This window comes from Pyxicephalus adspersus, chromosome 5, assembly GCF_032062135.1.
Source record: "Pyxicephalus adspersus chromosome 5, UCB_Pads_2.0, whole genome shotgun sequence".
In the NCBI taxonomy this organism is placed as follows: Eukaryota; Metazoa; Chordata; class Amphibia; order Anura; family Pyxicephalidae; genus Pyxicephalus; species Pyxicephalus adspersus.
In genome coordinates, this window is record NC_092862.1 from 124,009,223 (window position 1) to 124,023,296 (window position 14,074).

General features: G+C 38.2%; 1 protein-coding gene across 1 annotated transcript in view; it reads right to left on the reverse strand.

Moving 5' to 3' along the window:
• Positions 1-3,800: 3,800 nt before the first annotated feature.
• Positions 3,801-14,074, reverse strand: part of LARP4B (La ribonucleoprotein 4B) — a gene marked incomplete in the record, with an annotated part of 41,812 nt that continues 31,538 nt past the window's right edge. Inside the window, 9 exon segments of the mRNA XM_072412626.1 lie at positions 3,801-8,969; positions 9,060-9,168; positions 9,271-9,395; positions 10,707-10,871; positions 11,567-11,612; positions 12,544-12,792; positions 13,205-13,311; positions 13,396-13,605; positions 13,690-13,743. Coding sequence (XP_072268727.1) covers positions 8,682-8,969; positions 9,060-9,168; positions 9,271-9,395; positions 10,707-10,871; positions 11,567-11,612; positions 12,544-12,792; positions 13,205-13,311; positions 13,396-13,605; positions 13,690-13,743 — 1,353 coding nt within the window.

Sequence of the window (14,074 nt, forward strand, 5' to 3'; positions counted from 1 at the left end):
TTAGCTCCCAGGGAGTTACAGGAAGCAACCAAAAGGGGGGAGTGAAGATAGCTACATTTTTTTAGTTGGTTTTAAAGCCAGGTATCTTGTGGGGTTTTGGTGATTGGATCTCTAACATGAAGATAGGAATTTCAAAATGGTCATGATGATGTGTCAACAAGGTAGGAAGTTTAAGATCAAGAAAAATGTGTGAAATCAGTTTGTGTGAAGGAGGCGGGTGAGTCAAAAAATTGGGACAGATTAGTATAAGTCAACAATAGTAGATGGACTACTAATAAGAGAGCCAGAGGCAGTACACAGCATGAGCAGATGGGTAGAAAGATCCAAATTATGAAGTTTATGTGCTAGCATAGGGTCAGACTTATCATAAAGCAAATAAAACTTTTTTCATTATGGACAATTGAGCTGCAGCTTGGAAGGTAAGGAAAAGATCAAGTTCAGTTCTAGTTTTGTCCAAAGAAGCTCTAATACCTGGGAAAACTGAAGGCGCTAGAAGCATGATAAAATTAATTCTCTAAATGAAGGAGTTTGGTTTTGCATTTGTGGTTGAGTTGAGAAGCAATTTGAATAAAGTTGTCTCTTATAAAAGGGTTGTGGTGGAGATGTCAGAAGCATTGGAGGAATTATATTCTTGAAGGCAAGAAAAGATGCGGTCACAAATGTAGGTGTCAAAAAGAGTCATTTAAAGTCCAGGATCTGGAAACTCCAGAGGTAAGTAAGGAGGAAAGGAAAACACGTCGCAGTGGTCAGACCAGGGAACAGGAATAATATTCACACTGGTCACGAGTGGGAGGTCTGGATAAATCCTGAATGAAACCTGCCACAGGTGAGGAAAAAAAAATTATTTTCAAATCATTTAGATCCAGATGCTTGGTCATTTTGGTTGCTTCTAACACATCACTTTCAAGAACCGTTTACGTGCTGTCTAATTGAATTGTCATGATCATTTTGTGTTTCTTTTATCGCTAAAATGAAAAAAAAAATCATATAATTACATTTCAATGGCTCCCTTCACCAAAATATTAACCAGGTGATCTGGCCAGATTGTACCAGGAAGTAGGTGCGGTCTGCACACAGGATGGAGGGACAGAAGGCAGAACAAATGATGTACAGAAAGGGCTGGGTCCCGACAAGCAGACATTTAGAAATTTAAATGATTGTTACAAGACTAAGCTAGGGTAACAGTTTAGGAGTTTTTGTATATATATGTTAACACCATTGTTTTCATCAGAATGGACCTGTTCATCGTCTATGTAGACATTTTCACATATTTCAATTAGGATATATTTTACACCTTGATATTGGGAACTTGTTTACACTAATTTTTAAAGTGCTGTAGACCTAGGACTAATACTTAGCTAAGCAAAACGCAAATATATCACAGTCCTTGCCAGGTACCATTGCGACAGGATGGTATTCACTTTTCTTGTCTGGGAATTTCAGGTTTTGGTGAAACAACGTATTGTTTCAGTAAGAGTGTAGAATGTGCTCTGTTTGGGGTGCCTTATTTTCAATGAAGGACCAAAAGATCTTACAAAAGGGAAATGTTTATTTACAGCTTAGGATGTTAAATACATATGATTTACAAGACAAAAGGGAAGAAGGTAAAGGGGTATATAGGAAAGGGAGCAGAAAGGGGTCTAGCTCTACCTCTAGCACATGGTGATTCTCTCTCACACAACCATTCACACCAGGGTTTTCTCTCCTTGAACCACACCCCTCTGCAAGTCCAGAGCAAATCACACTGTTGATTCATCCTTGGTGAAGTCTTGATTGCAGATTTTCCTTGTCCCAAGCTTGAGGTTATCACAGACCCCTGCCCCTTCCAGGAAGAGTGGAGCTATATTAAACTTGTTTGGGCAGGAACTAGCACCAGGTGGTCAAACTGTCCAAGGTGTTACTGATCCTCAGACATCCAGCCATGGAAGATCAATCATTGTCCCTGTTAAGCAATCCTTTGATGGTCATTTTAGGGATTGCATCTGTCTCCACAGATAATGAGGTTTATAGCCTTCTTTCAAGGAGGCAGAATCATCCTTAGATACAAGTCATATTCATATCAATTTTGGTCACTTCCAGCATTGAGTTTCAACTATTCCTTTTTTTCAGACTTGGAACCAACAAAATGCAGGCCTATCCCAAAAAACCTGAGCATCATCATAAAAATAGAGTGATGGGGGGGAGCTATGTCTATCGATGGATTTAACAGCGAGTACAGACATTTTGTTTCCTATACCTCTCCATTGAAAGACCATCAGGAATGTCCATAAGCAGTCCAACTGATGGGCGAGCAACAACAAAAACTAACAGGTCTAGAAAAACAAAAGAAAACTGAGGACTACCTGCAGCTCAAAAAGGCATCTGGGAGGATCTTACTTTTTAGGTTGGCATTAGCTAAGGCAGCAAAATCCACCTAGTAGAACATGGGAACAGATCTGAAACTCTGATATTTGATGCTGAAAGCTCAAAGAAGCATTAGCTTCTAACTATACTGTGGTATCTCATGTGTTTTACACCTTAGGTTAGAAATAAACCAAACCTAAACTGTGGAAAAAAAAAAAAACACCAACAGGTTGACCTTACTTACCAAAAGGCATAAAATGTCAAAACTTTCTGTTTAAGCTGAAAACTACATGGCACATCCACGGTTTATTTTAGAACTGGGCTCTGTGTGTGGTGTCACCGGGGATAATGTAACTCCTGCACACGTGCGATTATATCATCCAATGACAGAACAGAATTGCTGTTCTTATGGAAGTCCCCTGTGGAACCGGCAGGGAAGCTGGTGCCTTCCATGCACGCAGCATTGACAGGTGCTGGATCCGTCATCAACGCAATGCAAGTATGTTGTGCAGAAGTTTAGACCTGCATTAACCCCCCTGGCTGTATGATTAAAGAGGATTTTTAAATGCAAAAGCCGTGCATTTAAAAATCCTCTTAATTATAAATTTCCTGCCCACCTTCCTTAATGGTTCCACCTCCCAGGGGCACACACTCGTGAGGAGATGCCCGGCCGGCATCTGCTTCCCCTAGCCTCGCATCCCAAACTTTCAGACGCTGGGGAAGCAGATGCTGGCCAGGCATCGCCAGCTTGCACAGATGCCCTGCCAGCATCCCCAGGGGAAGAAGACGCTGGACATCGCTGGAACTGGAAACAAGGTAGGTGTTTTACCCTCCCTGGAAATTGCACCCCGAGTGTGGCTCGGGATAACCACTTTTTGCATAGAAAATCCAACCCCAGCAACACTTGGGAATACCGCCAGGGAAGGTAAAAAATTCTAGGACCTGCTAAGAACCAGATGATTTTTTTTTTAATGTCCTTATACGTAAAACTGAAAAAAAAAAAGTGTAGCCTGCTGGATTCCTTTATTATATTTTTTCATTGGACTATATATAGAAAGCAATTTTTTCATTGGACTGAATATAGAAACCATATTTCATTCACAATTATTGCAAGTTGTCAGTCAAGAATTGCCTTAGTGTAGATATGTGTCCATATTTTGTGCTGTTCTTTATTTCTTTATTTACACACAAATTTTGAAAAAGGAAAGCAAGTACATTTCCTTTATGAAACTAAACTTCAGGTACTGCAAGACAAAACACAAAGGGAAGAGAAAAGGGCATTAATGTACCTTTAATATTCAGTACTGTATATTACAAATACAGAACATCAGTACCCATGCAGGTTTTCTTTGTGTGTGTTGTGTAATTGCATAGCAACTGAGATTCAGGAAAGATCCTCTTAATACTATGTAGAAGTGAGGTCTTTACAGAACATACAAGCAGTTATCAGTAGAAGATTAAATGAAACTGAGCCTTTATTTTGTATGAGGAAGAAAATAAAAAAAAACATAAGTGTCTAAACCTTTATTATTCATAACCTACATTTTTTTTTCAAATTAGACCTTTTTTTTTTACATTTTATGTCACAAAAAATTAAATTACCAGTATTTACACATATACTTGATTCCAGTCTTAATGGAAGAAACAGGACAAACTGAAAACCCTCAAATGTTTCTATTTCAAGTCATTTCAGCTGTGCGGCATCTTGTGGAACCCCTGCAGCCGTTAGTGTAAAAGATTCACAAGACATAAACAGGAGTAACCATTTGACTAGAGAAGATAGACAGATATGTACCATTGTGCTCAGCTGTTACAGAATGAACAAATAATTCTTAGCACATATACAGCAATCTCATGCTTATAAAATACTGAAAGCCATTCTCATTTCATCTTGTATACTGATAAAAATATGGAAAAAAAAACTTTAAAAGAAATTTCCACTTTCATAAAAAAAAAGTTGAAAAACTGATGAAAAGGAATATATAGCAGTTTATACTTTTCTTTGTTTTTAGCAGAAAACTCACTACATTTCTCCAGGAAGTTCATTTATTTGGAGAAACAGCCAAGCAAGTGTTCCACTATTCCCTTTAGGCTATATGTCATCCTACAGTATATCGAAAAGCTTAACTGAACGTGGAAGAAGTCTTTAAAATTCTGCTTGAAAAAAAAAAAGATGTAAGTGGTACATTGGACACGTGAAATAGGTATATTTCTTAATGTACATGGCATGAGTGGAAATAATTAATAAATCAATGTATAGGTAGGGAAATCACAGCAAGCATGCATTCCTAGGGCCCTGAGAACTCCTGTGCAGAGTGCGCTATGGTTTCCAAAGAATGTTGTACAGCTCACATACCACAATCTATATTTCCTGGCACTACATAGATTTGGTTGGAAATATGCATCACCAGACTGGATAAACAATTTTTATGAATTGTTCATGTAGCCCTAAGAATAGCTGCTAATTTTTGTAGATTTAAAACAAACCTGACGTTGAGTGGCCAGCTTTTTTAAATAAATTTACTGATACCCCTGGAATGTGCCAATACACTTTGACCAAAAGAAGAAAAAGAAATTTTAAGTGTTTTACGAGCCATTAAAAGTATATATTTTATACATATTGGGGAAAATAGATATATATAGCTGTGTTCTTACATGCTCCATAAGAAGGGCACGAGGAGCTGTGCCTACAAGGAACAGATGTAGTGCACAAAGGATCAAAGCATTGTAACCAAAATATGAAAACTTTGCACAGAAGTGCAAAAAATTATATTTAAAGTGGAAAGCTGTGTAGCAATCAGGCAGGTCATTACTGCAGAAAGAGACAGGCGTTTTCCATTTTGCAATAATTCCCGTTACCTGTCTGATTGCTTCTGACATTACCTGTCAAAGAAGCTGAGCTACACAGCTTCAGCTTTGGTTTTTGGGTTAACTGCAATCCCTGCTTCCCCAGCCTGTACCAAGAATGAATGACCTCCCATGCGCCTGCAAAGGACTTTCGTCATCCTGGCCCGGCCAATAAAGATGGCTGAAATAAGCTTCAGCATAGAAGGAAAGAATATGTTGGTGCGCCCTGCGAGGAAACGGGGACAGTTAAATATTGTGGGTTTAGTTCTGCTTTAAATTTGGAGCAAATGTTAAAACACTTTTGGCATTGCACATGCATGACTTGCTAAATCTAATCTAGTAAATGTACGGGTATTATTAAATGACAGTCTTGGCGTGAGTATACACATTACAATGTGATCATACAATCTCTGCAATCCTTTAGATTTAACCAACATATGTAAAATAAGGACAAACAGTCCATTTGAATCAGATCTAACCAGACAGCTCCATTCACTACCTAGTTGGTATGAGATTGTACAGTGTTATGATCTGATAAAGTGGAAGTCCCACTTTGAACTTTTGTGATTCAGGCAGATGATTATGGCAAATAGGGACAGGGAATGTCGCTTCTGCAATACCTGCTCTAACCTGCTGCTCAGCTGTCAAATTTTCCCGAGCAGTGCATGCACAGCCCAGTGTTTGTTGCTGGGGACACCGCCATTACCAGCTTCCACGCACATGTCCGGAATAAATTAACTCATGTGCACCTGCACAGGAGATACATCCCAGTACAGCCAATTAAGATCGCTGAAGATCATCTTTGGGAAGTGGAGAAAGATGGCGGCGCCCTAGGATAGAACGAGGGTAATTGTGGGTTTAGTTCTGCATTAAGTAGTAGTCTGATTTACTAAGGAAAGTTTGTAAACTAAACTGCAATTTTCCCAAAACAACTGAAATAAAATTTGCCTTGCTAAACTTGGCATTACTAACGAACTCCTTTCTACTTGGGGTATTCTAGAATGCTCCAAAATACTTTTACAATCAAATGAAAGAAAAGCCTATGAGAAATGAACAAGTACCACAGGACCAGGAAAAAAATATTCCTTATAAAAAAAAAAAAAAAAAAAAAGAGGGTGGGGGTGATTAACTGGATTTACAAAGCGATTCCAGGAGTTACAAAAATACATACTGTACATACTGTCTGGTAAAAAATCAATCCAATACTTCCTGGGTAGTGAATAGTGTATACTCGAAGACTGATGAAATAGATGAGGGTTTTATCTTCAGATAAGACTCTTAATCTCCCTTTTTGCAGTGAATAGGCAAAGTCAGTTCAACACACCAGGTTAAAAAAATAATGACTGAAATAAAGATTTCAAACCACAACATTTAGTTTTATCTACATCCAGCTTAACAGCAACATTTATAATATATCAACAATAATTTTTTAGCATTTTTTTTCGTAGGGTACCTTTTTTTTATATGTTCTGATTATTTACATCTGTACAAGCAAAGCACACACTTCCAAGTGCACATATTTAATACAGTATTGACTATTTGCATTTACATTTCAACAATCTGGAAAAAGAAAAAAAAAAGAAAAAAAAAAGGAAAAGAAGTTGTCGAGATCTTAAAGGTATATTACAAAAACTGTTGCTATTTCCTGTACAACAGTGTTATTACTCAGGTCAGCCATGACAGATACACGCTGAAACCAAGTAATTTCATATTTCACTTGTGCCAACCCACAGAGAAAGGGGTCAGACTTAATTAAATCTAAGCTGTCTTATACAAAAGTTAAGGCAAAGTCATTTTCAAGTTTAAATAAAATTCAAGTTTTTTTTTTTTTTTTTTAAATATTGGATGGAAATATTTGTCTTAAAAAAACAAAAAAATCATAAAAACAACCCCCCTCCCCAGCTATTTTAATGCACCCTTTAAACCCTACAGTGAACCATGCAGGTCCATTGGGTGGTACATTAAAATAAAATAAATCATGGAGAAAAAAAAAAACAAAAAAACAAAAAGCACGCTTGGAAAATCTGTACCCTACAGCAGAAACTTTCGCTGTTTCGAATACACTTTACATTTTAAACTAAAATAATTTAGATTCTTCTTTATGCGAAACATGCTAATTTTAGTGCATCCTTGTCCTTCAAAAAAGTAGAATAGTGTGTACAGCTTTCAATAATTTTTTTTTCTCTTTTTTTTTTTTTTTTTTTTTACACTCCCAAGGCGATTACAATGACATCTCCCTCCCATGACTAAAATATATAAATTCATATATTAACAGGTTATCACACTTGCTTTCCAAACCAAAAACGGAAAAAGTTCATGGTGACTGGGAGACGTTACCTACAAGGTTTCCCGTTGGTGCAGCAATACGTAAAACAAAAAAAAATTTCAAAAGTTTGAAAAAAAATGTCAGGGAAAAATGAGCAGAAAAAGCATTATGTGCATAAACTCAGCTCTGTTAGTCAATTAGGAATCATGTGCTTTGATATTATCTAGATTAATAAAAGTTATTTCACAAATGTGTAGCTGAAAAATTCCTAGTAGCACGCTTAGGGAAAAAAAAAATTCCAAAACTCCTAAAGAACTCTAAGTAAAACTAGTAATTTAGGTTTGGATGGAGGTTAGCTAAACTTGTATGTACAGACAAGCTGGACAAATTCAGCACCCCGCAACAGAACCAAAGCTGGTCACCAGGCACGAATAGTTTGCAAGATTGAGAAGAGGTGAGCACAATGGCAGACCTTACCACAGACGCCACAAATAATATATTGGTTTGAGGGGGGAAAAAAAATATCCAAAATGCAGAAACAATAGGATTTGGCCCTAGTGCCCAGATTTGTGTAGTCCTGAGTTAAGCTTACCTATAGCTGTGAAGATCTGCCAATGACAAATTCTCTTAAACTTTTAACCCTGGCCGTAGTAAGTGGCCATGTCAGAAGACAGCCTAACAATAAATAAGGCTTAGACATGGTTTGACTGCATATACAGCAACAGTTAAAAAACTGTGAGAGAATTTCACTGTTTGGGAAGGAGGGGGTGAGTGTTAAGAGGTAAGGAAGAGTATTTCCAAAGAGTATTTTTAAAAACTCCTCATCCCAACACTAAATTAAAAGTTTTGTGGTGCTCTTATTCATCCATTTTGTTTCTTTAGTTAACAATTTGCTTGGAGTAACATAATGACTTCAGCAAACAAATTATGGGACCATTTATGACTAAACAAAAGGGATTGGGGCTTGCAAAGAGATTCCTGAAGGTCTTTGCCTTTTGATATGAAACCAATTTAACTTAAAGAGAAAAACACAAATTTGACTATTCATCTGAATGCCATAAAGTATTATATTGGCATTTTTTTTAAATGAGAACCTGAAAAAAGCTGGAAGTTGTTACAGATGTCCATAACGACCCTCTCTTATCCAGTGTCTCATTCCGAGATAACACAGGTGGGGTATGATCACGAAGGTGTGATATTTAGTTCTCACTTTTGTCCAATGTTTCTACTGGGGAGACTTCAGGGGGCTTCCAGGTTCTTTATTACCCCGTTTTCCAATAGACAGAGGAGGTGGAGGCGACCTGCGACCTGACAATCTCCTCTGGTCTTTGGGTCGTCCTGTGTTGGACCTTGCCGGAGGGGTGTCCCTGGTTTTCTCTAAGGAAGGGTCAGTCACCTTCCCATCAGCTTTTACACAATCAACCACATTCTTCTGTTCTTTAGAAGGCTGCAAGTTTGGACCATCCTTGCTTGTCCTCTGGCAGATTTCTGCGTAACTAGGTTTTCTTAGCTCCTATCCAAACATAAAATGTACACTGAGAATCTTATATACTGAAATTTATGCTGTGGCTTTTAATTTATTGAAGACAGCATAAATACTTACTGTAGCAGCTCCATTGACCTGAACCGATTTACTAGCAGTGTTAAGGGTAGTGGAAATCCTTTCAATAGTTGGAGACTCTCTCGGTTGTATATCTGCTAATTTAGAGTCACTGAGGTAAATAAAGATGTGTTTTAGCAAATACAGTTTGCAAAGGTGTAGCAAACACATTTTTCGTCATAAATTGAGTCGGTTATAAAAAAAGATGACTTACTCAGGTGATTGTGATGGGGATGGAGGACTCTGGTAAGTCATTGGCAGTGCAGTGGGAACCGGCAATAACGGTTCTCTTGGTATCCCTGATGGGATGGTGTTTGTACTTGCATCCACATTAACATTCTGCAACACAGAAAAAAATGCATCATTAGGTCACACATAAAAAAGTTTGCACCCTGGCTTGAGGAACCAACCCCCTACTGTGCACCTAAAAGGTAAATTACTATCCATTCCCAACCTAATCAAGGCCTTTAAAACTGCCACTCTTGAAATTCACACCTTTTACTATGCACAGGATAGTAATAGGGTACCATCACATTAATAATTTCTTTATTGAAGATGTTGTACCAGTGTAAGCAATTGGGGGGGGGAGGGGGGCACCACAACATCACAATAAGAATTGTAACAGCTATACCAAAGCTTTTCATTGTACTGTGCCAGGGATAGACTGATAATTGAAATTATCTTTTCTTGTCCCTGTAATGAAGTGAATCGACTTGTTCCTCCACTTCATACCCCAATACGCTATTAACTAGGCCAAGATTATTGCTTTTGGATATTCAGCACTTCAGGTTATGATTGTGTGCAACACTGCTAGCTGGTCCACACAGGGCAACTGCTAAAACCTGACCTTATCACACGTGCTAGTTAAACAGTTAAACCAAGTATTTTCTTCCATTTTTTAGATTTAATGGTTGTCAACGTTGCTAAAATTTAGATATAGATTTTCAACACAGCAACTTATCCAGTTCTTTGCTTTGGAAATAATTATCACTATAAACTATAAATATTCCCACTATTCATTCTTATGTATGTCTGAACATGGCACTAACCCATATCATGGCACAATGCTACTTTGAGGCATTCAAAACTATAGTTTTGATGTGAAGGTTTTTGCAGGACAAATGTCACAAAACCTCACTAAAAAATAAATAAAATAAATGTTTAAGCTGCACAATAGAGCAATCAGTGGTCTGTGGCTCTGGCCGGTGCATCCCCGAGTGGGGTCAGGAGAAGGACCCCGCTGGCGGGGCACACCGGCCACATCCACGGACCACATCCCCCCGCACAAATCCCAGGCTCGGGAAAGGGGGCGGGCTGTGTCTCTGGACACAACCGGACCCACTCTCCCATTGCAGGCTCAGATCTGCGATGGGAGAGTGCGGGGGGGGTTATGGCATCATGATGTCACTATGGGGGAGGTTTCTCCCCCTTTGATTGACACCCCAGCTCCCCGCACGGTCAGGACCTGCTAATTTTAGTGGTCCGCGGGACGGAAAACGTTGGCGACCACTGCAATAGAGGCAGGTATATATGGGTAAATTGTATACTAAAGACAACATCTAATGTACAGATTTACAAAGCAAATTTTTAAAATGGTAGGCCTTTTTGGTTGTATACGTTCTGCTAATTCATTCCTAATGATGTACTTACCTTTTCTTTTGATGTGCTTATCACCAAGCTTGAAAGTCTGCTTTCAAAAAAGTCATCAGGTTTTAGATTCCCAGCAGCACCAGGCAGAGGAGGAAAACTAGACAGTCCCAATTCAAAACTTGGAGATGGGGGCTTTATGGGTGGAGGGGACTGTGTTTGACCTCTCTAAAAAAGGAGGAAGAAAAGAAATGATCAGTAAGGCTGAACAATACAAATCCTATACCCAAGGTAGCAGATGTGTTAATAGATGTAAATGTTTTTTAAATCCTTTTTTATTTTTTTTTTGTCACTTGCTGTGACAGATAGAAATGCAAAGCCGAAATATATACCTTTCCACGGCTGCCACAGCAGGCTTTCAGCTAGTGCTACCGGCCACTTGTCACAACAGTCATGTTATCTCTACTGAAAGGATCAGTCTGGTTGAAACTCCTCCTTAAAATAGTTTAAATTTCTAAGCTCCTTGAAGCCCATTTATTAAATAGTGAATGCCATGTATATTATTATTAATATACCTTTGCTCCCCTCTCCTCCCCCAGTTGTGGTAAGAAGTTATCTCCTTAATCACAGAATGTTAAATAGTTCAAGATTTTCTTTTTTTTTTTTTTGGTACTAACTGATGAACCAACCTAGCATACCTTGACTAAGGGAGATAATTTTCCAGTGTACTGAACTGAATTTTGGTCACTATGATGCTCTTGAGCATTATGAAATGGCTCTTTTGAGTAACGCTATGAGGAGGGCAAGTTACTGCTTTTAGAATCAAGAAGGGGCCTCAAGGACAACAGTCACTAAAACAAGCCAATAAGAAAAGTAAAAATTAACTCTTGTGTAAATCCAAGTAAAATGTTTACTAGACTCACCACAAATTTGTCATCCCTCTTCTTCCTAAAGCCATAGGAAGTTTTACTAAAAGAAAATAAAGTTAATATACAACATTTAATAAACACATAAATCTGATATAAAGAAACATAGCTCTGTGAATCATAACCTTTTGCACATAAATGTATTCTAGCTCTAAATATTTATGCAGGAACAAAAAAAAAAATATTATACCATTTAATGAAGGTGTCCTAACTTTATCCCAGGCTATATAGTCCACCATGTGTATTTGCCAGCTAGTTTTAACACACTTCTTGTAAGTGTGCTTTAAAAAAAAAACCTAAAAGCAAGAACGCAAAATGTTTTTTTTTTTTTAAATGAAACATTTTGAAAAATGTTTTATTGGCGTCTTACGACAGGAAGTGTGCTGCAGCTTCAGAACATCTTCCTTGCTCAATCACTTAGGAGGCAATTTATTTTTAGCCTAAAAATTAAACTGGACAGGGCTTTAAACACTGTTCTTATGTCAATGGAGTGTGCTGTGAAAATTAACATTTCCCCTACCTTGCCTCCATGTACATTAGCAAATATTTTTGTGGCCGCTGAGGTAATCACTTATCGTGATTTCTTGTGGATCCAGCTGGCTGGAGTAAGATTCCACAGGGTGTCATAATTCACATCTAGGTGCCAGCAAAACTACAATGGTACACTACAATCTGCACAGGGCACGTGGGCAAGGTCCTGAGAATCAAATATTAGCAGTAAGCAGGATGTGGGTGGCATATTGCATATTCCCTCTGCCGGACAACTACTAGTGAGTATTCAGATAAGAATTACACAGGAAAGGGCTGCATGTCTATCTGTTATCAATGTAAATAGAGCATAGAACCAGATTATTAGTAGGATAAAAATTTTGAATACAACAGATATTTACTGTATATTAAACAGACTAAAAGTAAGCAAATGAATGGTCATTATTCAAGATTACATACACCTAACTTCAAGGAACATAACTTACCTTCCTCTCCCGAGTCCAGTGGAGTTTTCAATAGTTGGAGGTTCCACACGGCCTGTGCCAACATCCCTTTTATATGTTGTCGTATTCGGCATTCTTGTTCTGGTTTGTCCCGGCTGCCGGGCTGGAGGCCCACGCACACCATTGATTAGTCTATCAGTAGTAAAGTTGAAAATAGTTGGACCATCAAGAAGTGCAGGGGCTCTATCAGTACTCGGTATTGTATGCCGAAGATGGGACTTGCCAGGATTCCTAGAAAGTATTGTGATTAAACATTTTTAAAAAACAATACCAAACATAGAAACGTGACCGCAACTCACTGGCAGCACACTGGCTCAGTGGATAGGTCTCTTGGCTTGCAGCACTAGTCAGATTTTATTCTCCACCAAGAAACTATCTCCACATATAGAAGAAAGAAAGTTGTACAAATCGGGAAAAGTTAACTTCTTCCTTTACATTGAGAAATGTCTGTGACTCCAATGGCCTTTGGTTTCCTCATATAACAATTTTAAAATCTGTCTCCATCCTTTCCAAAACCAATTAAAGCTTCTGGTGGAAGTTAATATGTATATTGCTTTTAAACGAAACATCGTTACTCTCCCTGAAATACTGAAAATTGGTGGGAGACCATCCAATAATATACTACAGCACAAGCTTTACTTGCCTATTTCTTGGTGTGTAAGGTCGCAGAGACGTTAAGGGTGAAGCTGCTGGCTTGAATGTAGGAGATGTAAACCCATTAATGAATCCAGTATTGGGGAATGGTGTTACCTAAACAAAGACAGACACCATTTACTAAACTTTCAACAAGTGCCGACAGGCATAAGGTAAATCAGTCAGATGTAGGGCATGTACCAGCGATGGGTCCAGGTAACTGTGTGCAGTAGACCAGGTCTGTGGTGTAATGAGGCTGTACAGCGGGAACTGCTGCTGTGGACTGTACAGTGGAGGTATGTAAAAGGATGCCGTATAGCGTTGTTGTGTGTACAGATTCATATCCAAAGGTCTGAAACCGTTCTTTGGCAAAAAAGTGTTTATCGCTATTGGCTTAGCTTTTATCCGCGCCTGTAAACAAACAAACAAGTTACATAGAAAAGTGCTTTGCTGTAACAAAATGCTGAATGTGTTATTAAAGGTAATTTTTGTCACCTTAATAGGTTTCCCTTGAAATGTCTTAACATCTTCTCTCAGGTATCTGTAGGCCTAATAAGAGGTGCAGAAAAAACAATCAAATTGTACACCCACAGTAATCAAGGTTAAAATTCATAAACACAAAACAAAGAAAAGGCAGTAAAGTGAGGATTTTTTTTTTAACACAATGTGTTGCATATGACTGGGTATCCTCTCCAGGTTTATTTTTATAAAATTCACTAAGCTAAGTAAATTATCTTTTACAACTGAGTTTTCATGAAGAGTATGCAACATTCCATGTTTGCTTTATGTCAAATGCATGAGCTTTGCTCGGATAGAAATATGAACAAAAACATGTGATGCAGAAGTCACTGCTTTGACTCACAAGGAGAACCTCATCAGG